Raw genomic sequence first — 27,778 nt, 5'->3', positions numbered from 1 at the left:
TTCTTTTAAGGTTTTTTCCTTGTATCTAATTGTGTGCAGAGCAGGATCCCCATATGGTATGTAGTTAGTTTACTTGCATATCCTTCTTGGAATTTGCTACTTCTCTGGAATCTGTGGTTTAATATCTCTTATTTCTATAAACTTCTCAGCCATTCAGCCATTATCTGTTTAAATATTGTTTCTGTCTCATTCTCTTTCTCTTATCCTTGTTTGTATGTGGCTTTTCTAATGTGTTGTCTCTGTCTCTGCAGACTCCCATCTGCATTTTCCATTCTTTTGCTCTTTGCGCTTCGTTTTTATTTGTTCCGAGCTATCTTCCAGTTAACTAATTCTTTCTTCAGCTGTGTGCAAGTCACTTTTTAACACAACTATATGGAACCAACTTGACAATAAACTATTTTTTAAAAAAATAATAAAATAAAAAAATAAACTTCATGTTGGGACTCTCAAAAATAATCTTTTTTTGAATGTGTTAAAACTGTACATTTATGTTTTCAAATGCATACCACTTTTTAGTTATTTTTATTACTTATTTTTCCTGAATTGCATTGGAGTAAGAAAACATATTCTGTATAATAACACTTCTTAAGTTATATTGAGACCTTGTTTGCAACATAGTACGTAGTTCTTTTTTAAAATGTGCTGTGCATTTGAAAAAATGTGCATTCTCTAGTTATTGAGCACAAAGCTCTAAATATGTCCATTTAATTAAGATTGTTCACCGATTGCATTGTTTAAATATTCTATAGCCCTAGTAACTTTTTTCTTCATTTATCAATCCCCATGACAAGGATTTTAAAATATTCCACGAAAACACATATTTTGTGCATTTCTCAGTTCCACTAATTTCTACCCAATATGTTTATAAGCTGTATTATGGATATAGTTTGGGACTGCTCTATCTTCTTGGTGAATTCAAAATGTTACCATTGTATGGGGTACGTTTTTATTCGTTTAATGCTTGTTTCATTTGATTTGTTTTTAATTGGTATTTGCCTAATACATCTTTTTCTGTTTTTACTGTTGAAAAAAAAAAAAACCAAAAAAACAAAAAAACCCCACACGTATTATGTTCTTGCTTTCACATGTAAACAACAAAAGTGTGAGTCAGAAGAGGCAGGGTGAGGTGCTTCAGGGGCACCTAAAGAACAAGATGCTTCTCCAGAGCAGAGGATATTGAAACACCTTTGATTGTGACATGCTTAACTTGCAGCATCTCAGCCACCCTGGATAATGACATCCAGCTGGCCAAGAAGAGAAGAAAGAGGATGGAGAGCCACATGCTGAAATTTTACATACCAACCCTGGAAGTGTTACACGTTACTTCTGCTACTTTCTCTGTCCACAACTCAGTCAGGCAGCCACCTTAACTGCAAAAAAGACTGAGAAATGTCATCTGGCTCTGAGTCTAAGAGTAAAAGGGACCAGGTGTGGTGAACTGGCAGGTACTTGCTGTTAAAGCTACCCTGATGGTTAAGTCTTTCCCCAACTTCCTTGGCCCTCAGATTTTGGAAGGTCAGGAATTTACTCCATCAGAACACAGAAGTGGGAACATAACTTGGCATTTCAATTCCTACGGGGATTTCAGGCCTGGAATTTATATCTACCTGTTAGGACAAATGGAAGGGCAGCTAGAAGAAAAGGTAAGAAAAGTTCTAGGCCAGATCATCTCAGCTGTTGGCCCTTCTTCCCAAATTAGTGGCCTTGGGGCACTCTACATAGTTTTACTCCTTTTTGAGACCCAGCTTACAATTAAAACACAGATCAGTGCCATTTTCCACCTCCTTTTGTCGAAAAGCAAATGCCTTTTTGTCTGTCAATGTCATCTACTTTTCATTTACTTTCCTCCCCTAGCCAGTAGCACAGGTCAGTTCTTTGTTCATAATGAAGATAGGGTGTCACCAGCATAAGTGCTATTTGGTCAGGGGACATTAGTTTTCAATGGATGGGTACCATTTCTATTCTGATTCCTGCTGACACAGGTTGGCTGCTCTGGCAAGAAGATATGAAGTTGCTCTTCAGGGATGAATTGGTGAGTTTTCTTTCTGATGAAGGTTATTAATCAATGTTTGGCATAAAATGAGGCAGCAAAGTATATCATAGAACCCACGAACAAGGCACACTAAAACACCAGCTGCAAAGGTACTGGACTGTCCTCACCCAAAGTCAACCTTTAAATTGCTTTAACATCCCTGTGTCTCTTTGCCATTTGACTTTTGGGGGATGTCCTTTGCTACTAGGAACGACTTGACATATGTGACATTTTCTGTTATTAGATGACAAATTTGACAAAAAAGGAGTGAATGAATGATAATCAGCATAGCTATGGAAGACATTCCATAACCTTTCAAAACTACAATATATTAAGACAACAACTGATGGAAATAGGTTAGGAAGGAGGGCTCTGAAGGAACAGGGATGTGGGTTTGAGTCCCAGCTCCATTTTGTTCTAACTGTTGGGTCTTGGGGGTGTTACTTAACCATGCCTGGCCTCAGTTTTCTCATCTGTAACTTGGGACACAAACTGCACCTTCTGCATAGCACTGTGGTAATATTCAAATGAGGTAATGTGTGCAAAACTCAGAATAGTGTCTGACAAATAGAAAGTCCTAGCTATTGCCATCATTTTACCAATATGTGAAATGCCCCACATGACATATAGTATTTGTTAAAAATATGAATTACAGAACTGAGAAAACAAAGATGGGTGCTAAGAAAGCGTGTTAACATATAATACACCTGCCAGAAGAGAGGGAAGTTATAAGGGTTTGTGACAGGCAGAATTGCAAGGGGAACCCCAATATGTCCATCTCTTGATGTATAGTTATCTTCTCCCAGTTATTTAATCAAACACTAATCTATGTGCTGCTGTGAAGGGATTTTGCAGATGAAGATCCTACATCTGTTGATTTTAAGGTGGGGAGATTATCCTTAATGAATCTGATGAGCCCTTAGAAGGGATTGGGCTCTTTCTAGTCAAGAAACTTCAAGTGTGAGAGGGGCTATGGGAGGGACCACATGGCAGGGGGGCTGTGGGTGGCTCAACAGTAGCTAGGTGCAGTCCCTAGCTGATGGCTAGCAAGAAAGCAGGGGCCTCAGTCTCTCACTGTAAGGAAATAAATTCTGCCAACAACCTGAGGGGCTTAGAAGTGGATCTTTTCCTAGTCAAGTCTCCCAAAGGGAATGCAGTTCTGCCACTGCCTTGACTTTACTGTATTGAGATCCTAAGAAGATCCAGCCAAGTCATGCCCAAACTTATGACCTACTGAAACTGAGATAATAAATCTGCGCTGTTTTAAGCCACCAAGTTTGTGGTAATTTGTTTCACAGCAATAGAAAATGAATGCAGGGTTTCACATATTTGTTCCAAAGATGATAAAAATGATCTTTCCTAAGCCTTTCATCAAAACTTCAGCAATAGTTGCTTCTGTTTTTTTTTTTTTTTTTCTGTGAATTGGGGGGTAAAAAGCCACAGTCCTGTTAGCAGCCTATGAACAACACATACAGAAGGTTAGTACATGCAAGCGCAGACAACTGTGAGAGATGGAAACAAGGTAATCTTTTGCAGTTCAGAATCCCATGTCCGCTGGTGATTAGTGCCATGCCCTGAGGTTTCATGTGTCCAAAGATAACATTTGGTTTTTATTTGACAATAGGGCATCAGCATACTTCTTAGGTAGTGCTCAGCTTCCAAGGTAATATAGTCGGAGCTCAGTTGGAGATTTTGTAAGTTTTCTTATTGCGTATTTAATATTTGCCATGAAAGACAGAAATACATGCTATTGTTTGCACATGCCATTTCAATAATAAACGAGAGTGAATATACTTAGGCAGACCGCTATTCCAGAGTGCTAATGACCATGAAGCTTGAAGAAAATTGTGCACTTTCTTCAGAATGATTTGTTTGCCAGTTGAAATTTGCAAGAATTTCCTTCCATTGAATGAGAAGACACAAATAACATCAGGAACCAGTGTGCAGAGCTAGTGGTTTCTTTGGATTAATACTATTATCTCAGCAGAGGATCAGTTCTTTGTGGAACAAGAACAATGAACAGTCACCAAGGCCTTTCTCCTTTTCAACTGCTAAATGGTATCTCAAGTCATTTGATTCTCTTTCCTGAAGTGAGTCACTTTGCTAGTTAAGACAATTAACTGGAAATTGGGAAGGGAAATATAAAAGAAATGATGCTAGAGCTTTACAAGAGAAGCAGTAGGGGGTAATGTTTAAAAGAGTGGGCTTTGAAGTCACACGACCTGGGGGTTATCTATGGACTCTGCCATTGGTAACCAGGTGATCCAGGATTAAAATCTAGGTTTCAGTCTCCTCATCTTTTAAATGTGATGCGTGAAGATGAAATAAAAGTGGTGCCAAACATCTAGCAGTTTGTCTTCCACAGAGCAAATGCTCAATAAATGGTGGGTACCATTAATGTTATCTATCAAAAGTTGACATCCAGTTCTTTCTGCATGTGCCCTCCTCAATCTATATTATTGACATGGTTCTTTTTCACAGGCCTGATCCTGTTCCTTTCCTGCTGAAGATACTGGAGGGCTCTCCAAAGTCTGGACCAGTGATGTTGAATTCTCTATCCCCCTGACAATGCTATGGAACCCCACCAGAGAAAATGTATACACACACACACACACACACACACACACACACACACACGCACACACACACTTCCCTAAACTTTACATGTAATTTCCAGGGGATCAAGATGGATATTTGTCACTTTTTCTGTTTGAAACATGGCAGCCTGAAATCAAGACTGGTATATCAGACAGGAGGGTTTAGTCTGAAAAATCTATTCCAAATTCTCCAGGAAAGGGCCCCAACACACTTTTCCAGGCTTACTTCCTAAGCACTGTCAATTTACAACATGCACCCTTGGCTTCGGCCATACCAGCTCACCCACCCTTCCCAAGTGTGTATACATCAATGTTGCACTTAACTATGCTACACTCTAGAAATGTACGCTCCATTTCCTGGACCACCTCCTCCTTATCCTTCAAGTCTCTACTCAAAATGTTTTACTTATGAACATTTTAAATTTATATTAGAATTAATCACTTCCTCCCCTGTGGTTACATATCATAGCACAGTATACTGTATTGTATACTGCATTGTATACAGTATTAAAATACAATATACTGCATTGTAATACTGTATAGGTTGTGGATTCATTTCTGTGATTTGAGATTGTAAACTCTTTGAAGAAAGAGACCATCCTATATGCTTTTATGCCTCTAACTGCAGTTAGCACAGTACCAGGAATGAGGGGTGCTCAAAAGTATTTTTTGGCCAATAAATATGTCAATAATGTTCATCCTTGCCTGTAAGCCAAAGAAACACTAACAATACAGCATTTTTTTCATCTGTTAGATTTGGCAAGAACAAACAAAATTCTGGCAATGGGTCTGGAAGAGACTGACATTCTTCAACACTGTTGGGGATAGAATATAAATTGGTATTCATTTTCTGGGAGATAATTTCATAAGTTATATCAAGATTTTTAGTTATGTTCATGCCATATGATCCAGAAAATGCATTACTAGAAGTCTAGTCTAAGGAAACAGGAATCAGCTGTGGTAGAGCCAAGTGATGCAATGAAATCAGTCACTGAAAATGATCTAAACATGGATATTCCTTAATGATTCATATAAAAAGTGACTACATTGCATTGTTGAATAAAAGTGGCTGGTAATTAAATAGTACTATCCCATGGGAGGGGGTAAGAATCCACAAATGCACACACACAGTAACGTTTCAGAAGATATACACCAAAAATTTAATAGTGGTTATATGCACTATGAGTGATTTTTTTCTTCCTCCATTTGTTCTATAAGGATAATGTCAACTGCATAACAAGAAGACACACACTAATACTTATTGAATAAATAACTCATCCTAAAAGGATATGATCACTCTCTTTATAGCCCATTTAATTTTAAATTTGTTTGTTCTCTTGCTTCCATTTCATTACAGTTCCTTTCTTTCTTAGAAGTTTTTCTTTGTAAATAAGTAATATATGTAGACAGTATAAAATTCAAATGAGTGTAAGGGCAAAGAATCTCTCCCTTTCTTGTCTGTTCATGGCCACTAGCTGACATTCTGAGAAGCAGCCACTGTTAATAGTTTTCTGCATATCTTTCCAGACATACTTTATTACTTAAAAAAAATATATTTGCATATGTACTACTTTTTCTTACACAAATGGTAGCATACTATAATACTGTCTTGCAGTATGACTTAAGTTTTAAGTGCTATTTTTATGAAATGTACACCTACAAATAATTTGCAAAGTCAAATGGTTCTAGGGGACAAAAAAAACATGAAAAGCAGTAGTCCCTTGAACCCACTCTCCCACCCTTCCCCAGTAGTCCAATGGTTATCCATGAAATGGAGGCAGCCACTGTCAATTCTTCTTGCATTTCTCTTTTGATGTTTGCCTTCCTCTCATCTACTGCTACTTCTTAATTTTTCAGTTTCAGCATTATCAATTTACTCCTGTCTATAGAAGACAATGACAGCTCTCTTCTCTCCCTCTTTACTGTCCTTTTCTTTCTCTACTTTCTTCTCCCCATCCTCCCAATATAGCTAAAACTTATTTTCTGGTAAGAATTTATACCATTATGGGAACGCAAATACTATTCAAAGCGACCTATGAAAAGCATACTATAATTGCATTTTCTTTCTTGTACAACTTTTATTTTCCAAGGAATTATTGTCTTGTCTTTGCTGGTTTTTTAAAAGTATCTATCATGGACTTGTCCCCAAATTCTCCATCAAAGGACTAAGTATCCTCTCAATAGTTTCAGAAACATCAGATTTTCTACCAGTTCCATTTTCTTAGAGACAAATCTCTCCTGGAGCCACCTGTTGTGCAAATCCCGTCTGGACTGCCTGCTCTCTGGGCCTGTAGTCCAGGTGGCATCCTAAGAAGGCCATGCAGGATCCCGGGTATTCCTTGAGCTTCTCTACTGTGTTTGAGCCCCTGTGTCCTGGATCTCATTTTCCTCACTCTGGTGGAGAACACTCTTCAGTACCTTCCCAAGAAAGAATTCAGGAAGGGTAAATTTTTTGAGATCTTGAATCTATAAAATGTTTTCCTTCTATCCCTGTGCTTGATTGGTCTTTTGGCTGGATGATGAATTCAAGCCTAAGATTTATTCTCCTTCATAAAGTTCTTTTTTCCTCCCAGTGTTGCCGTCTGGAAATTTGGTGCCACTCTGGTTCCTTGATTTGTTTGTTTTTTGACCACTAATTTTTTTTCCATATGGAATTTAATGATGTGTCTTCACATGGGCCTATTTTCATTAATTATGCAGCATATTTTATGAGTATGAGTCTTTCCCATAAATCCTTCTCTGTTAGTTCTGGATATATTCCTTGAATTATTTCTTGTATCATCTCCTCACCTCCATTTTTTAATTTGTTCTTTATAGAAATGCTTATCTGGATCTTTGAACTGCTGAAAAAATCATCTAATTTTCTACTCTTTCATTTCTAGCTTTTTCTCATGTTGTTCTACTATCTGATAGCTTATCAATTTTATTTTCAATTCTTTTATCAAAATTTTAATTTCTGTGATTGTACTTTTTTATGAGCACAGCTTTGTTGCTTTTTTTTTTTTTTTTTTTTACAAAAACTAATATCCTGTTCTTGTTGATTTTTTTTTTACAAAAACTAATATCCTGTTCTTGTTGATGGATGCAAAGTCATATTTTATTTTCCTGAGATTCTTCTCACTGTACTGCCTTTGTTTCCTCCAAGTTCTCAATTTTATGTTTTCTAGTTTCTTGCTTCCATATCACAGGCCTTCCTGGTGCAGTTTAAAGTTAAGAACTTACATTTAAGAGTGAAGCACTAAAACTGCTGTGCGCTTGGGAAGCAGTCAGCCAAGGGACCCAGATATTTTAGAGTCCAACTATTAGTTTATTTCTGTCTTTCCTTGGGGTGGTGAAATTGCCCAGAGAATATTCCAGTCTTCTGTCCATGTTCTGGGGACTGGGGAAGAAAGGGGCTGGAGTCCTTACCTTTAAGTATGAAGACTTTCTTTTGTATGAAGACTTTCTTTTGGTCCTCTTATTTTTGTAATAGCATCCCGCTCTCAGCAATGCCTGAGAAGTCAGCAGCCAGTTTACTCATTCCTTTTAAAGTAAACTGTCTTTTTGTTTCTGGCTGCCTTTAATATCTACTCTTTCGTCTTAAGCAATTTTACAATAATGTGCTTAGGTGTAGTTTCCTTTATATTTATGTTGCTTTATGTTTATTTATTTTTAAAAAAATTTTTAATGTTTTTATAAAATTTATTTTATTTCTGAGAGAGAGACAGCATGAGCAAGGGAGGGACAGAGAGAGGGGGAGACACAGAATCTGAAACTAGCTCCAGGCTCTGAGCTAGCTGTCAGCACAGAGCCCGACTCGGGACTTGAACCCATGAACTGTGAGATCATGACCTGCGCCAAAGTCAGATGCTTACCTGACTAAGCCACCCAGGCACCTCTGTTGCTTTATGTTTATAATGCTTTTTAAATCTGGCTTGATGTCCTCACCATGATCTCTTCCGCTCCATTCTCTTCTCTCCTTGTGTTACTCGAATAACTACACTCCTTGTGTGTATTTGTTTTTTTACTAACTCTTCTACATTTTTTCATACTTTTATCTCTCTACATTGCATTTTGGGTAGTTTCTTCTGATCTATCTTCCACTTCCATGACTGTCTCTTCATCTGTATCTAATAGGCTGTTAAATCCATTTGTGGAGTCCCTAATTTCAATTTATTTTTTAGGTTTTTAGTTCCATTTGTTCTCTTTTATACTTTGTGTATCTCTACAAAAATTTTAAATCTTGCTTTCTATTCAGTAGTCTTATCTCTTTGTATGCCTGGTTATTTTAAAATTAACTTTTGGATACTGTACATAAAAACTGTAGATAAACAAAATACTTTGAAGCTTGAAATAATGTTTTCTTCCTTTGGTGACAGTAATATATATTTGTCTCTAGGAAAGATGTGGGGAGAACTAGCAATTCTAGATGTCCTTTGTCCATTTAGAGATTAAGATGTTTTGAAATGAAGATCTGTACTAGTTTACCTTTTGTTCCCAGGGTGTAGCTTTACAGAGTTCTAGTCAAAAGTCTGAGATTTTTACCAAGTATGTCCTCTGATTTTTATCTCTCTAGCCAGTCCTGATTTCAATTTTTATCTTCATATATCAGTGAGTTTTATGAATGTTCTTTTCAGTTTTTCTTTTGTTTAGTGTTTTGTTTCTGTGTAATCTCTACACACAATGTGGGGCTCAAACTCAAAACCTCAAGAGCAAGAGTTGTACACTCTATCAACTGATTCAGCCAAGTGCTCTTCTTTTCAGTTTTTCAACCTCTGGATGTAGCTGGAATTACATTGGAAAAATAGTAACAAATGCTGAGCATATATCTTTTGGTTTCATTTTTCTTTTTGTCACTGGCTTTGTTGCTCTGCAATTCCCTTAAACTCACAATTTTTCATGTTTTGCCCAGATTTTGTCCTTGTTCTTAGAGGGAAGTAGTTTGGCATAATAGATAGAATAGGAAGAGCTTGGTCACTGATCTGCTGAGAGTTCCTAGGGGTCAAGTAATAACCCTACGTCTTGATTTCCCTGTTAGTGGGGAATGAAGTCCATAATACTTTTAAGGCCAGCTAAGTTTGGTTCCATGAGAGAGGCAGGCATATGTAATTTACATTGCTTTTAAATAATATGAACCAACAATCTTTTCAGGCTACTAGGATGTATCTTTCAACAAGGACTGTAATGTTCTTTCTGGTAGTCACTGTCTTCTCAAAACTCAGGGAAAGCTGTCAGATCAAATACAAGGCATGAAATAGTTAAGTAAAAGAAAGAGGACAGCTCCTGAGCATGTAGACATGATTTACACAGGTTCTTGGGAGCATCATACAATTATGAATAAATAAACTCCAAGGAGACAGAGAATCAGAAAAGTATTGAACTTGACATTTCAAAATAGAAACATATTTTTGAATAAACCTCTTTTCTTTGATGTGGAAGAACATATATGCATTCATTAATAAAAATATTTTCTATTTTACAAGATGGCTTCACTGTCCAAAATTTGGAGAAACAGGGACGAGTGAGGAAAAAGGCAACATTAGAGCTCCCATTCCACAGAGCTCTGTACTATATGGATCAGTTAGTTTGAATCCTTATGGACTCTCTAAGTGTAGCTTATTTGTTTTTTTTCTCTCTTACCTAAGGAAAAACATATAAAAGGTCTTAAGATAAAGTGTCATACACATCTCCAAAGGCAAGGGAATCAAGAGCAAAAATGAATTATTGGGACCTCATCAAGATAAAAACTTCTTGGAACAGAATTGAGAACTCAGAAGTGGACCCAAAAGTATACAGCCAACTGATCTTTGACAAAGCAGGAAAGAATATCCAATGGAAAAAAGACAGCCTTTTTAACAGATGGTGTTGGGAGAACTGGACAGCAACATGCAGAAGAATGAAACTAGATCATTTTCTCACACCATGCACAAAAATCAACTCAAAATGGATAAAGGACCTGAACGTGAGACAGGAAACTATCAACACCCTAGAGGAGAAAGCAGGAAACAACCTCCTTGACCTCCACCGCAGCAACTTCTTACTTGACACATCCCCAAAAGCAAGGGAATCAAGAGCAAAAATAAACTGTTGGGACCTCATCAAGATTAAAAGCTTCTGCACAGCCAAGGAAACAACCCAGAAAATTAATAGGCAACCAACGGAATGGGAAAAGATAGTTGCAAATGACATATCAGATAAAGGGTTAATATCCAGAATCTATAAGGAACTCACCAAACTACACGCCCGAAAAACAAACAACCCAGTGAAGAAATGGGCAGAAGACATGAACAGACACTTCTCCAAAGAGGACATCCAGATGGCCAACAGACACATGAAACGATGCTCAGCATCCCTCCTCATCAGGGAAATACAAATCAAAACCACACTGAGATACCACCTCACGCCAGTCAGAGTGGCTAAAATGAGCAAATCAGAGAACTCTAGATGCTGGCGAGGATGTGGAGAAACGGGCACCCTCCTACACTGTTGGTGGGAATGTAAACTGGTACAGCCCCTCTGGAAAACAGTGTGGAGGTTCCTCAGGAAACTAACAATAGAACTCCCCTATGACCCAGCAATAGCACTGCTAGGAATTTACCCAAGGGATACAGAAATGCTGAGGCATAGGAGCACATGGACCCCAATGTTCATAGCAGCACTCTCCACAATAGCTAAAACATGGAAAGAGCCTAAGTGTCCATCAACGGACGAATGGATCAAGAAGATGTGGTTTATCTATACCATGGAATACTACATGGCAATGAGAAACAATGAAATCTGGCCATGTGTAGCAACATGGATGGACCTTGAAGGTGTTATGCTGAGCGAAATAAGTCAGGCAGAGAAGGACAAATATCACATGTTTGCACGTATAGAAGGATTAGGAGGAATTTAACTGAGGACCATGGGGGAGAAGAAGGGGGGAAATGGTGGGGGAAAGGGAGAGAGGCAAACCATGAGAGACTCCTGAATGCTGAGAAACAAACTGAGGACTGATGGATGTGGGGGGGAGGGGGGAGATAGGCATGGAGGAGGGTACTTGTGGGGATGAGCACTGGATGTTATATGGAAACCAATTTGACAATAAACTATATGTAAAAAAAAAAAACTATGAAAAAAAATCAAAACATTGGGCCCACCTCCAGAAATGTTTTGATTGGTCTGGGATACAACCTAGGCACTGGGATTTTCCAAAGCTCTCCGGGTGATTCTAATGTACAGTAAAGTTTAAGAACCACTGTGTTAATGTAATTCCTATATTTCCACAAGTAGGACCACTTTATAGATCAATAAAAGAGATAAATATAAAAAAAGAAAGAAAGAGTATGATTTATCCCTGATAAACATCATATAATTTTTACATATGTGTGTTGGGGATTTCATACCATTAAAAAACTTTTACACCAAAAAAAAAAAAAAAAAAAACAACAACAACAAAACTTCTACACCATAATACTTAATGCATCTCTTATCTTTGTTCATTATAAAAAAGTATTTACTTCATTTTATACTAGTCTATTACTGAATATGACGGTCTACTGTCAGTGCACAATGAGAATAAATTCTTTAGTTGATAATGACAATGAAATCCATCCCTTAATAGTGACATTAGTTGGTATCTTAGTTAAGGTTCCTCTAACAGAATACCACAGACTGGGTGGTTTAAAAACAACAGGAATTTATTTCTCATAGTTCTAGAGAATGGAAGACTGAGATCAGAGTGTCAACGTGGTCAGGTTCTGGCGAGAGCCCTCCTCCAGGTTGCAGATGGCCATTTTTTTCATTGTATCCTCACAAGACAGAAAAGGTGAGAGCTCTCTGGGGTCCCTTTTATAAAGGTGCCAATCCCACTTATGAAGACTCTACCTTCATGACCTAATTACCTCCCAAGCCCTTCATCTCCTTATATCATCATATTGGGGGGATATGATTTCAGTGTATGAATTTTGGAGGGACACAAACATTTAGTGCATAACAACTGGCTAGATGATGATGCTGATAATGGAGAAGTAGTTAGAAATTTTTATGGAAGAGGGAAGGTGGAATTTGAAAAAGAAAAACACATCTGATCCATATAAAGGAACTTTACCTTAATCTCCTGCTGTGGTGACAAGTATTAACTGTATGCCTGAATAATAATTAATTAGAAAAAAACAAGTTGCTAAAACTAATTAATAGTTGGGACAGGCAGAATGAAGATGGAAAGTCTTGAAAAGCATGCAAGAAACCAATGTATTTTTCTTTTTTTTTTTTTCTAGATAGACCTTTAATGACAAGGGAACAAAACCACCTCCTTTCATTCTGGTTTAGCTTACACTCAATCTAATCATATTCAATCAGTAGAAGTGTTGTTCTAAATTCAGGGAAGGTGCTGACCCATCATGTTACCTAATATTCATCTATAGCTTTCCTTTTCTCAGTGTGATTTATAATCAACATGAGCTACTGGAATCTGTCTTCTGGGTTTTGCAGTTAGCTTTGTCAAAGTAAAAGAAGTCTCAAGTAAGAGTCGGGTTAAGAGGCTCACAGCTCTCTGTCAAGCATAAATCCTTGCTTCTATAAGCCTCTTGATAGTATTGTCACTGGTATCCTCTCATCACTGAATGAGTCCCTTGCAGTGGTTCAGGAAAAGCAGAATCCATTTTGGAATGGGTGTGACATTTATGTATTATAGATAAGGTGCCCACCATGATAAACTAGAATGTTATTCTTTTCTTTACCTATTCTTGTGAGTTTATTTTATAGATTTTTCATAACTAAGGCAAAGATATAAGAATTCTGCTTTCTTATGCCAACTGAAGACACATTTCATCACCCTTTTGTAAGTACTCACTGACAGTATATAAAGCACTATAAAAATTAGTTAAGAGGATGGACTATAAATCAGTGAGTTCAAGCTTTAAAACATACCTTTCACTCTAACACACAGAAAAAAAATTAAATACTATTTTGAAACAAGGAACAACCAGGCATAGTTATACTCAAAAACAGAATTAACATTGTATGGACCAGGAATGGAACAGAAGCAATAAGAAGGTCCTGAAGCCACAGACATCCTGGGCTCTAAGTCCTGATATCAGTAAAAGGAAGCTTGAGGGTAAAAATGAAAACCAAAAAGAACCTATAGGAAGTAAGGGTTTCAGGGTGCCCAGCCAAGAGAGCTTCCCTGCATTTGAAAGGAGGCTGAACAAAAACTGTGATATTCCCAAGGTAATAGTCTACACACAGACTTGTGCCAGTGATGGTGGTTAAGTAGAAGCTGTCATGCAGACAGGCCCTATGTAAGCCACTGTCAAGTGTAATGACTGAATCTGTGATTTTTCCAGTATCTCCACAGGAAAAAAAAGGCTCAGCACCTGATTCTGGACTAGTGATATTTGTCCACGGTGAAGGCAAATGTAGAAATGTTAGACAGGGAGGTAAGACTACTGAGAATGAGAAAAAGTATACCTCACACCAGATTAATCTATCATTTAAAATTCCAAATACTAAGGACAGTTGCAAATAATCAGCTAATCAATTCATTCTTGAGCAATCAATAGAACTAACTGAAATTGATTAGAAAATGTTTCTGAGATCCTCAAACAGATGCAGCGTAGGATAACATATATAAACCAAGTATTAAAAAACAAAAACAGATAAGAATCAAGAATAGTGGCTATGAATAATGAGATACAAATCTTGGAATTGAACAATATAGTCACTGAAATTAAACTAAAAAATTAAATGAGATAAACTTGACATTTGCCAAAATCAAAGACAAAATTTGTAAAATGGAGCATACCACTGAGGAGGCAGCACAGAGATCAAGAGATGAAAGCTATGGATGAGAAATAAAAATAGACATGTAGAACTGTGGTAGAGTGTGTGTGTGTGTGTGTGTGTGTGTGTGTTTCTCAAAGTAGGAGAAATAGAAGGATTGGCAAAGAAGAAATATTTGAGGAGATAATGACAAAAAATGTCCAGTATTTAGAAGGGTCAAATCTTTTGATGCAGTAAAGAGAAACCTAAGAAAATGAAGGATAAAAACATGGTCTTAAAAGCACCTTGTGAGAAAAACAAATTACCTATAAAGGAGTAATAATCAGACTAACAATGGAATTATATCAGCAACAATTGGTACCAGGAGATCAATCTTCAAAGAAATAAAAACCTGTCAAATAGAATTTCACACTCAGCTAAACTAACATGCAAGACTGAAGAAATCAAGACACAGTCAAACACATAAACAATGAGACCTTTAGCACAGAACTTAGAAGGATATAATTTAGCAAGAAGAAATACAAACCAAGTAGGAAGCAGAGGGATACCAGGGGAAAAAAGAAGAATAAATAAAAATGAGCAAACTATGTAGTATTCCATGGTATAGATGTGCTGAGCGAAATAAGTCAGGCAGAGAAGGACAAATATCATATGTCTGCACGTATAGGAGGATTAGGAGGAACTTGACGGAGGAACAAGGGGGAGAAGAAGGGTGGAAATGGTGGGGGAAAGGGAGAGAGGCAAACCATGAGAGACTCTTGAATGCTGACAAAAACTGAGGACTGATGGATGTGGGGGGGAGAGGGGGATGGGCATGGAGGAGGACACTTGTGGGGATGAGCACTGAGTGTTATGTGGAAACTAATTTGACAATAAACTATTTGTAAAAAAAAAAAAAAATGAGCAAACTATTTTGGTAACTAGTGAGTAGTTAACTCCTGACTGACAAAAATCAACAATTTTGTGGTAAAGAAGAGAAGATCCAAAATTCTACACAATAATAAAAAATTATGAAAGTGGGGAAAGATCAAAAGATAATAAATGTGTGATGGGGTCCTTGTCTTATTCTTGAGGAGGACCAAGGTACTAAATTCTTTCATTATTGTTAGAAAAAGAGATGATTTATTTCTTAATATGAGGAGAGCTACTTAAATAAAATAAGTAAATTCTACAGCTTTCAAATGAATATAGGAAAACTGTATGAGAGGTAGTTGGAGGAGGCTTGGAGAAAATTCATCAATCCAATACAAAGCAAAAAAAAAGATATAAAGAAGGAAAAAACAGTGTATATAGGGAATGATAGGGTAGAAGTGAGTTCAAATACGGCAATAATTGCAATAAATTTTAAAAAGTCTTTGTATGGTAAGTTGAATAATGGACCTTCAAAGATGTCCATGTCTTAATCTCTGGTATCTACGAATATGCTGTCTTACATGACAAAAGAGACTTTCAGTTATAATTAAGGATTTTGCAATTAACAGATTATCTTGGGTTACTGGGATAGTCCTAATGTAAGAATAAAGGTCCTTATATGAAAGAGGCAAGAGGGTCATGGTCAGAAAGAGATATAAAGATGGAAGCAGATGTCAGGGAGTAGAAAAGATGGTACACTGGTGGCTCTTAAGATGGAGGAAAGCTCCACAAGCCAAGGAATGCAGGTGGTCTCCAAAAGTTATAAAAGGCAATGTATTAGATTCTTCCCCAGAATCTTCAAAACGTACACAGTCCTATCAAAACATTTTAGACTAATGTCCTCCAGAACTATAATAAATATGTTACAGCAATAATATGAAACTAATATACTTGTCAATTAAAAGACAGAGTCTATCATTAGAGTTATAAAATCCCGTCACATGCTATTTATTTATTTATTAATGTTTTTTATTTATTTCTGAGAGAGAGAGAGAGAGAGGCAGCATGAGCGGGGGAGGGTCAGAGAGAGAGGGAGATAAAGAAACCAAAGCAGGCTCCAGGCTCTGAAATCGCTGTCAGCACAGAGCCAACGTGGGGCTCAAACCCACAAACCGTGAAATCATGACTGGAGCCGAAGTCGAACTCAACTGGCTGAGCCACCCAGGCACCCCCACATGCTATTTAAAAGAAATCTTGTTAACACACAAAACAAATTACACACACACACACACACACACACACACACACACACACACACATGAAAATAAAGGAATAGAAAGATATACTAGGCAAATGCTAACTAAAAGAAAGCTGATGTAGAATATTATTATTAGGTAAAACAGAATTTAAGTCAGGAAGTATATATAGGAATTAAAATGGACAATATATTATGAAAAAAGGAATAATATGACAAGGAGAAATAAAGTCATGATTTTATATGCAGTTACTAACATAGTCTTGAAATACATGAAGAAAAAATTGACATAATTACAAGGAGAAATGGAAAAATGAAAGACTTTGATAAAATCTATCAGAAATTGTTATATCATATAAATAATTAGTAAGGCTGTAAAAGATTTAAACAATACACTCAATTAGCTTGATCTAATGTAAACACACAGATGATTAGTCTGTCACACTATCACTAGAGAGTCTATATTCTTTTTAAAGGTCATATGAAATATTTATCAAAAGCAACTATAGCACTGTATTCCAAAATACAAATTCAAAGACTATGTGTCAGACACTTAGGCTCTTTCCATGTTTTGGCTATTGTTGAGAGTGCTGCTATGAACATTGGGGTGAGAGACTCTTGAATACTGAGAACAAACTGAGGACTGATGAGGGTGGGGGAGAAGGGAAGGGGGGGGATGGGTATGGAGGAGGGCACTTGTTGGGATGAGTATTGGGTGTTATATGGAAACCAGCTTGACAAAATCTATTTAAGAAAAAAATTAAAAAAAAATACAAAGACTATGTGTCACATGAACCATGTGTTTCAGCTTCATTGTAGGTAAAAGTTTTCTGTTAAATTTCTATAAAAAAGGAAATATAAAAAATTAAAAATATATACCCATTATAACTCATATATTAAAAAGAAAATCACAGTAAAGTTTACCAAATATTTATAAAAAAGTATTACAACTAAAAAATGATTGTTATGGAGCTAAAGTGTTATATAGAATACTTACAAACTTTAAATACATGATTAAACTAAGATTTAATATACTGTTAAACATTCCAATTAAGGTGCTTGAAAAAGAATAAAATAATTGTAAAGAATGTAGAAAAATGACAAAACTAAGAGCAGAAACTAGTGTATGGACATTTTTAAATGATAAAAAACTGGAATAATTTTATGCCAATACATTTGCAAACTTAGATAAAATGAAAAATTTCTAGAAAAATTAAAATCTAAATAATCGTTACAGAAAATGAATCATTATTGAAATGTCTTTACTATGTCTTGCATGCTAGTTAATATTTTACCCTTCTTTCACCCTCAATAAACACATCAAGATCCTATGAATTAATGGCTTTCTCATCAAGGAATGGATCCTACTTTATATAGATTATATAGAGATCTTTTCAAAGATTCAAAAGAGGAAAAGCTAACTCATATTGTAAGAATACAATATTCTTGATACCCAAACCAGAAAAGTGCAATGTGAAAAAAAATTGTTAACAAACAGATGCAAAAATCTAAATAATATGATAGCAATCATATCAGTAGTATACTCAAATAACATTATAACTGGTTAGAGTCATTCCTGGAATGTAACTTAATTCACTGTGTTAAAAGAGTAAGGGAGAAAATCATATCACTTGAACAGATATAGGAAACTCATTAAGTTTTAGTACATGTTCATGATATAAGAGGGAAGGATAGGAACTTCCTGGATGTGGCATAGGTATTTATCAAAAATCTGTGGAAGATATTAACTTAAAGTGAAACATTTGAAGCTTATTCATTAAAGTCATGGAAAGACAGAGATGCACACTCTTACTTTACTTTTCAATATTACATTGAAGATCCTATCTAATGTGATAAGTCAAGAATAAGAAGCAAGGTGTAAGGACTGGAAAAGAAGCGTTTACCAGCAATTAGAACATGAGCGTTTACCAGCAATTAGAACTAATTAATGGATGTATAGCAAGATTGAAGACTATTATAGATGGATACACATAATTCAACAGAGTTCCTATACATGGTTAACATCTAATTAGAAGGTACCATTCACAGGAGGAAACTCAGATGACAAAGCTTGAATAAGCCTTTATTAAAGGACATAAAAGATACCCTAATAGAAATTCAGACTAATTATAGCAGTATAGCTCTAATGTTCATTTTATAGTCATATAAATTTGGACAACTTATTCATCATCCCTATGCCTTATACCTGTGTAGTCAAGTCCTTGAGTTTATATAAAATAATATACACAAAGAGCTTAGAACAGTGCTTGGTACATAATAATTTTAGCTATTATTGTTATCATTAAGCTGCATCATTTAAGACACTGGGGATATTGACTCTGAGGTAGATAAATAAAATACATCAAAAAGCTCAGAAACATACCCAGGCACATATTAGATCTGAAATACAACAGAGGAGGCTTTATAAATCAATAAAAAAAATGAAAGGACTATTAAGTAATTGGTGACAGGACAACTGGCTTTCTTTATGTAAAAGAAAATAGACTTTATTCACATTATAGGTAAAAACAAACTTAGCTGGATTAAAGACATGAAAAATAAGAGTCTAAAGCTATTTAAAGAGAAGAACAGGGATATATTTCTTAAACTACAAATAAAAAGCAGATACAAGGAACGAAAGATTCATAAAGTTAACATTAAAAACATCATTAGAGGGGTGCCTGGGTGGCTCAGTCAGTTAAGCGTCCGACTTCGGCTCACGTCATGATCCCACGGTTCGTGGGATCGAGCCCCATGTCGGGCTCTGTGCTGACAGCTAGCTCAGAGCCTGGAGCCTGTCTTCGGATTCTGTGTCTCCCTCTCTCTCTGACCCTCCCCTGCTCATGCTGTCTCTCTCCCTCTCTCTCTCTCAGAAATAAATAAAACATTAAATAAAACATCATAAGAAAATCCAAAACCCCAATATAAATAAGAGTTAGTATCCACAATGTATAAAAAACATCTACAAATAGGTAATTGATAATAGATAATTGACAGAAAAGGATACTCAAATGGAAAAAATTCTCAACCTTAATAGTAATAAGGGAAATACAAATTAAATTGTATTCTATTTTCAGACTAGCGAGAACTTGACCATACTAAGTTTTAGCATGCTGAAGAAATAGATGTCTCAAACCGTGTTGGAAGGGCACACTGATATAATCACTTTGCTGAGTAATTTGGCAATATATAATGAAGTTGAAAATGCACTTGTCTTAAGAACCAACAATTCCACTGCTAGATGTACACCCTACCTATATGCACCCAAAAGTATATTTATCTTGTGTATACATACAAGGGGACCTATATCTGTTCACTAAAGTAACGTTATAATAACACAACTGTCAGCTAGTGGGCAAAGAGATAAACATACTACTGGTAAATGGAATATACACAACAGCTAAGGTGAATTACCCAGGTTTATAGTATTAACATGAATAGATACTAAAAACAAAATCTTGAGTCTAAAAAATGAGTTGTAAGATGTTACATGCAGTGATATAACTTATAAACATTTAAAAAGCAATAAAATGCCACTATATTGTTTTTGTGAATACATATATATTTATACTAAAATATTAAAAATGTGAGTTATATACACATCAAATTCATGATAAGTTTGCCTGGGGGTGGGGGGGGGAATAAAAATGAGACTGACAAGGAGGATAGATAAGATTCCAACTTTAACATTACTATGTGATTTCTTTTAAGTAAAGGATCTGAGGTCAAGGTGGAAAAGGTTAATATGTGTTAGCTTCTAGTGCGAAGCATACTCTTCAACTTTTCTGCATTAAAAAATGTGTTAAATATACACAGTATCTGGCCTCTAGAATCCAGTATTTCTGTGATAAAACAAAAGGTCTGAACTAAAATTCAGAAAATCTGAATGATAGAAGATGGGCTGCCACTCTTTTATCTGATCTGCTCGATGGGGACATTGCAAACCTTAAAGGATGTCTGAGGACACAGAAAGCTATCGCATAAATCATCAACAGAAGGGTTGCATTAGGAGCTAAAACCCAAATATTATATTGTAAATGTATGCCTTAGTAAACAAAGCTACTGTTTTGCAAAATCTATAAGAAACAAAATATATGTATATATAAAGAGGCATAACAGCTGCATTTGGTCTCTGATTCATGCCCATTTCTTTCCTTTTTCCATATACCTTTTTTCTTACTTTTTTCCTTCCATAGATGCAGTCATTCATTCCCAGGGCAGAGCTAATCTACCTATTAAAAGTTAAGGAAGAACTCATTCTATCTTCTCTTCACACACATTATGGGGTATGATTTTTTTTTTTAATTTTTATTTATTTATTTTGAGGAAGAGAGAGCAGGGGAAGGCCAGAGGAAGAGGGAGTATCCCAAGCAGGCTCTGCACTGAAAGAACAGAGCCCGATGTGGGGCTCAATCTCATGAACTGTGAGATCATGACCTGAGATGAAATCAAGAGTTGGACGTTCAACTGACTGAGCTACCCAGGCGCCCCTGGGGTGTGATATCTTAATAATCATCTATCAAAAGGCCTTGGAGAATTAGTTTGTCCATTAAAAATTTCTCTAGCACTAATTCCCTACTACGGTAAGTTCCCCAAAGGGAAGACAAAGTTCTAGATCTGGTATGACTTTCAGGTATGTCAGGTTGGTGTAATATATGAGGTAAATCTACAGACTTTAACAAACCAGCCATTACAAGCTAAAAATGAGATGCCCAGGGGCACCTGGGTGGCTCAGCTGGCTGACCGGCTGACTTTTGATTTTGGCCCAGGTCATGATCCCAGGGTCGTGTGATTGAGCCCTGCATTGGGGTCTGTGCTGAGTGTGGATTCTGCTTGAGATTCTCGCTGTCCCCCTCTGCCCTTCTCCCACTGTATGTGTGCACTTTCTCTCAAAACAAACAAACAAATAATGAGCTCTCCAGAATGGCTACAATTCCACTATCTCCTAAAATGGGCAGGGTCCAGCATCAACTGTCTCACTGGATATGAAATGCCTGCCAATCTCCTTCTGGGTTTGTCTATTTATTTTGCTAAAATAGGTCATAATTTTGCATTTAAACTCTTCTAACAGCTACAGTAGTGAAGAATTTCTACACACATTTACATATGTGAACTGAATATTTTGTCATACTACATTACAAAAGATCAATTAACTAAATGAGGAAGTAGATTCTGTGCCTTTATTTCAGATATACAATGGAAGGGGTGATGGTTGGTTGAAAAATAACATGATGGCTGGGTGGGGGGGTCAGTTGGTTAAGCGTCTGACTCTTGGTTTCAGCTCAGGTCATGATCTCAAGGTGTATGGGTTCAAGCCCTGTGTTGGGCTCTGTGTTGGCACTGTTGAGCCTGTTTGGGATTCCCTCTCTCTCTCTCTCTCTCTCTCTCTTTCTTTCTCCTTTCTCTCTGCCCCTCCCCCATTTTCTTTTGTGAATGCCATTAGAACAAAGCTTTACAATAAAAGTAAAGTCTGGAGGGCTTGGGTGGCTCAGTCTGTTAGGTGTCCAACTTCGACTCAGTTCATGATCTCATGGTTCATGAGTTTGAGCCCCACATTGAGCTCTGTGCTGACAGCTCAGAGCCTGGAACCTGCTTGGATTCTGTGTCTCCCTCTCTCTCTACCCCTCCCTGCTTGTGCTCTGTCTCTCAAAAATAAATAAATATTAAATGATTTTTTCATAAAATAAAATCCTAGAGCCAGAGAGGGCCCTGAAGAGGTTATACTGTAAAGACTTGTGCTGAAAGCATAAGGCATTAGGGACATGTCTTTCTCTACTTTATTCTTTTAAAAGAAAAAACTCAATGTGGGTTTCACAGAATACCTACAGTTAACTCCCCTTTTCCTGGTAATGGAAATGCTTTGAAGAAATGTTTAAGAGTCTATAGTGAGAAAGAAGAAAAGCGAATGACTTCATATCTGAATCTTTTTTAAAAAGTCCCTGTTTCTTGCATTATCAGTATCTCCCCAACCCCAACCCTTTCAAAAGAAAAGAGAATTAATATGTGTATGGGTTCAAGCCCTGTGTTGGGCTCTGTGTTGGCACTGTTGAGCCTGTTTGGGATATTCTCTCTCTCTCTCTTTCTCCTCTCTCTCTGCCCCTCCCCCACTTGCTCTGTCTCAAAATAAATAAAGTTTAAAAAATGACATAATGGAGCTGATTTGCATAGATACATTTTAACACCTCTCTGAATAAAAGAGCATCTATCTGGGCCTTCTGTCTACTTAAGAAGCACTCCTTAATTTTTTCTCCTGACCTTTTAGAAAAATCTGCTCTTCTTAGTATGTCTACCTGTAAGCTTCTTTCATGTACATGAAACCAAAACCCTTTCACTATTTCCAACTCCATTTTGATAACCAAAGATTAGGCAAAGTTAGGCAATACAGTGGAAAAGAGCATGGGTCTGAAGTCAGACCACCAGGAGCTAGAACCAGGCTTTGCCACTTAGATGTTTTTTATGCCAATTTATTTCACCTGCCTGTATCTCTGTTTCTATTTCCTTAAAATAGGCTTTATAACAGTATTTCTCTCAGGGAGTTATGCTAAGTGAAAAACTGCACATATAGTGGCAAGTAGCACAAGATGAACGTTAATTATAATTAATGCCACCATATTGTCATCATCATATGTCCAAGCCTGCTGCTCGGTGCTGGGAGTTCAAAGTAGAGACCCTTGTCATTTGCAGGAGACAAGCATACAAAGAAGGAAATATAGAAAGGGCATCCCTACTTAAGCAAGGGAATGCCCCAAAGGCTTAGGGTCTGAAGGAGATGTGAAAGCCCAATGATGCCTTGGATGCCATATCACTGTGAATGACTCTGGCAAGTGACCAAGAAAATAAATGTTTAAAAGGAATCATGCTTGATTCAGGCATCAGAATTCTCATTTCCAGATCCTGGAAGCTCTAAAGGTCTAACTACAATGGCCTTTGCTACAGATCACAGAGGCAGAAGACACCTGCGAAACGCTTGGCACCAGCTGAATCCCAAGGTGTCACTGATCTCCCTATGCAAGTCCTCGAGCTAACAGTTACCCTAGGTTGAATGGATTCCAAATAATTGCCAGACAAGTGCTGAGCAATGCACTTTCTCTGTCTAGCAAGGGGCACTCATGCAAAGAAGGCATCTCTATCTTCCAGCCCAGTGTGGAGGTCCTATCATATTCTTGCCCTCTTTTGCGCTGTCACCCAAGGAGCACTGGTGTGTGAGCCTAGCCCACACACTCTTGCCCAAACCGCCTTGCTCTGCTCTGCTCTCACATTCTGCTATTTTTTAACCCTCCAAAATGGAGGTGACTTACTCTGTTGTTTTAAGGCCTTCAGCTTAAATCCAAATAAGTCAGCAACAGGGAACCTTTAGAGGAGTCTGGTATTTTGGCATTCCAAAGCAAAGGAGAACTTACTGTTTCAGGTCACAGAACACTGTACTTTTACTGATCAACTTTTTTTTTTTTTACACTTTACTAAAACGAAAAAAATATATAACCTTCACTGTCTACACTCCATATCATACTAAGAAATTTCAGGCTTTTTAATCATTTTTTTGTACAGTATGTCTTCTTTTTTGTTGTTGTTAAATGTTTATTTAATTATTTATTTTGAGAGAGAGGAAGAGGGGGAGAGCTAGAGATAGAGAGGCACAGACAAGAGAGTGGGGAAGAGGCAGAGAAAGAAAGGGAGAGAGAGAGAGAATCCAAAGCAGGCTCCATTCTGTCAGCACAGAGCCTGAAGCAGGGGTCCATCTCACAAAGTGTGAGATCACTACCTGAGCTGAAGTTAAGAGCTAGACACCTGACTGACCGAGACACCAAGGTGCATCCAGCATTTATTTCTGAGGAATTTAAATCATTCTAAGTGTCCTTTATCTTCTCAACAGCATGGTGAAGGTGGGCTTCCAGCTTCCCATCTCCTGACCCTCCAACTGATAATAAGCATACTTCTTGCCCAGGGAAAAGCTAAGGACAGGGGTTGCTGAGATGTGCAGGCCATGCACAAGGCTGAACATGACAAACAGTTAAGTAGGTACAGCATCTGACGAGAGCTGACGTTCACCATTCATGGACAGCCAAAAGAGGAGAGATGATGACCCCTCCTGACAGGGCATCCAGTGGGTAAAGAGAACTTCTGGACCTAAATTCATAGTGATAACAGAAGAAGTGAAGAATGTGCCTTTGCCCTGCTTTTTTCTAAATGAGAAATTAAATGCAATAAATATGTGACCGCCAATAACCTGGGTACTGAGCTCTAGGCTTAGATAAGGAAAAAACAACTACTAATTGAAATGTTTTCCTAATGCCTGGGAATTTCTGTGAGAATGAATTTGCAGGTTCATTACTGTACATCAAGTTGAAATTTAGTAAATGGTATTTCTATTTCCTCCCACTGTAGTTAGTTTTCAAATTAGTATCATTCAACTCCTATAATATTAACATACAGTGTTTATTAACTAGGACATCCCTCAAAACTCAAGCTGAAATATGAAAGGAGTTTAATCTTTACCCATGAGAATTACAGTTGAACTACCTCTATGCTGGAAGGGCAATCAGCTCAATAAACACCAGTTGTCCAGGAAAGGATTGCAGGAAAAGCACATTTTACAACAGATCACTTATATCACACATTTGGCTCCTTGGAACTAGAGCTTGCTGTTTCAACATGATAAGATAAGGAATCAAAAGATGGGATCATGAAGACTTTGTGGAAAAGAAAGTCTCATTTTAACAACCAGCTGGGTCATTCAATATGTAAAGTATATTAGTAAAAAACAATAGAACTTTGATATGCTTTTTGGTTCTTAAAATGTATCAAAAGGTACCTAAAAAGTGAAATCTGAAGTTATCTGAAAATGAGCAGGTTGCCCCACTGATACGTAAGCATTCTGGTGGTTTCTGCCCATCTCCTGTGTCTGTGATCTGTGAGCACCCTCCTGGGCCACCTCTCATCGCCTTCTCTCCAGGGCCACCTCTCATTGTCCTTGACAACTCGGCTGCCTTGCCTTCTCTCCACCTGTGAACTCTGCACATACACAACTGCACCGAGAGCAACACTCCCTGGGAAACACCCCAGATTTCCCAGCAAACACATCAACTAACTCACTGGATAAAGACTAGCAAAGATGTCTTTTCTGTAGGATTTTTCTTTAAGTATCATTAAACATTAAAAAAAATAATATAAATTAAAAAAAACATTATTCTCCACACAAGATTTAGAAGGCACTGGGACAAGCGTGGGGTTGTTTCTGAACCTCACGCTAAAAAGAGCAGTGACTGCAAAGGAAATGGCTGCCTTTATAAGGAATAATGACAAATGATAATAAAAAGAAATAATGATAATGATAAATGAATGCTAATTGGGACCAATGACTCTGAGGAGCTGCCACATGTCAGCAGAAAACTGTGATCCTGTTTCTTCTAATAGTGACTTTGAGAAAATTAATAATTGATTGTTCAGAACTATCTGACAAATGCTGAAGCCAAGTGTTAGTGTTCGTTCAAATGTGAATAATTTGGGGACAGGAGAAGAGCTACGCTATTTGAAAATTTATATTTAAATTTAGAAGCTTTCTAAAATAAAAAATATTTTCAATTTCTGGATTAGAAATTCCTAAATTCTACAAAAATTAGTATTATCTCTGTTAAAAAAATTAGCTTATAGAAGACTAGTAGATCTAAATATCATAAAATATACAGACACAAGACAGACTCATTTCTAGGACTATTATATATCTATTTTTGTATCTATCTTTGTTTTGCTGTTTTCTTTAATTTCTACTTTTAGCAAATATTATCTTGCTGTATTTCATATATCCTTATAAACTACATTAAAATATCGCTTTTTAAAAGGAAGAGAGAATAAAACTAGAATAAGCGTACTAATATATTTGTGGCCAAAAGGGTTCAAATTAAATACAAAAAGGCATTTTCAGTTACAGAGACATTTAAAAGGTGTTTTCTGGAAGTGGGAGGCTAGGCTTAGGTACAGTTCAGTAAGAAGATCTTTGAAGCATTTTCTCAAAACTACACCAAATATATTTGCTTGTTTACCAAACTACATGCATATTGTGTTTCTTAGTCAACACAAGGATTATAATGAAGAGCAACCGGGGATGAGACTGACATAGTTTAATGCAATTGAACCATATAAATCTCTATTCCTACTGATCAATTTCAAAGGCATTTTGCAAAAACAGGACCACTGCCTATAAGGTAGAGGTAAAGCTGTATTTTCATCACATCATGGCCCCGCCATCTACTCACCATGCGTGCCCGAAATAATGCGGGGATAAAGGACTGGTTAGATAGGTTGAGAATCCTTGAGGAGTCCTTTAGAACGTAGATATTGCCAAAATCAACTTGACTGGGATGAATGTAGATAACTGGGCCTTCTCCGATGCTCTTTAAGTGACATACCTGTGTTCCATGCAAGAGAAAGAACGTGAGAATAGCTGAAAACAGCTGGCCTTTAAAGATCACTTGAAACAGAAGCTTCTGGCCACCTCTTTTATGAAGAGCAGGGGTATAAAAGGGTGCTTATTCTTTATCCCTGTACTTTGTAGTCAGAGTGACCCATAGATGGTCATGATGGTCAGACCCGTGAATCCAGCCTGGAATTCCTCCCCAAGAAGGATGATCGGCTTCCCTGGTTAGCCCAAGCCGTGCACCGAGGGGAAACCAGAATAATGGTCCTCTGCAGGCCTGTCAGCACTGCAGCCTCGAGAACACTTAGAGTGGGGTTAAGGACTGACACTTCAGAGTCAGAAGTGGCTGGATGGAGTCCCCGTTCTGTTGTTTACTAGTGGCACAACAGGACTGCCTATTGCATGCAGCTGTGCAGGCTGGGGACTGAAATCCACCTTGCTCTGCTCCCCCAGCTCTGTGCCTTCATTCAGGCATTGTGTCTGCCTGAGGAAGGGGGGCTTTCTTCTTTCCTAAAGTGCCACCTGCTCAGCAAGCAACCTTCTCATGGGCTGTATCCGTGCAGGCACGTGACTGGACTGGTGGCACCTTTTGGGTTGGCCGGACTCTGTGATGCTGCTTTCAAAGTCAGATGGCTTATCTATGGCATCTTACATGGAAGAGAAAAAATATATTCTACTCTCTCTGAGCACTCAGAATCCCTTCAAACAAAAATACACCCATATCACCCAGCTCCCAAATAAACCAAATGTCTATGGATTCATTGCCTGTTGGGCAACTTCCTTCGAGATTCAAGATTCATCCTTTGATTCTGCTCAGGCAGCAGATAGCTTTCCATGCCTCCCTCTTCCCACACTTGGAGAGAGGTTACTTCTCACAGCTTCAGTAG

At 37.4% G+C, this 27,778-nt stretch overlaps 1 protein-coding gene across 1 annotated transcript in view; it reads right to left on the bottom strand.

Annotated features, from left to right (window-relative positions):
* Positions 1-27,778, bottom strand: part of HYDIN (HYDIN axonemal central pair apparatus protein) — a 346,043-nt gene that overhangs the window by 173,538 nt on the left and 144,727 nt on the right. The window contains exon 17 of the mRNA XM_039223564.1: positions 26,731-26,883. Within this exon, the coding sequence (XP_039079495.1) occupies positions 26,731-26,883 (153 nt within the window). The remainder of the gene's footprint in view (positions 1-26,730; positions 26,884-27,778) is intronic.

The sequence above is a fragment of the Hyaena hyaena genome, unplaced genomic scaffold (assembly GCF_003009895.1).
Source record: "Hyaena hyaena isolate Hyena2069 unplaced genomic scaffold, ASM300989v1 scaffold_18, whole genome shotgun sequence".
NCBI classification, from domain to species: domain Eukaryota; kingdom Metazoa; phylum Chordata; class Mammalia; order Carnivora; family Hyaenidae; genus Hyaena; species Hyaena hyaena.
This window is presented reverse-complemented; position numbering and strand designations above follow the sequence as displayed.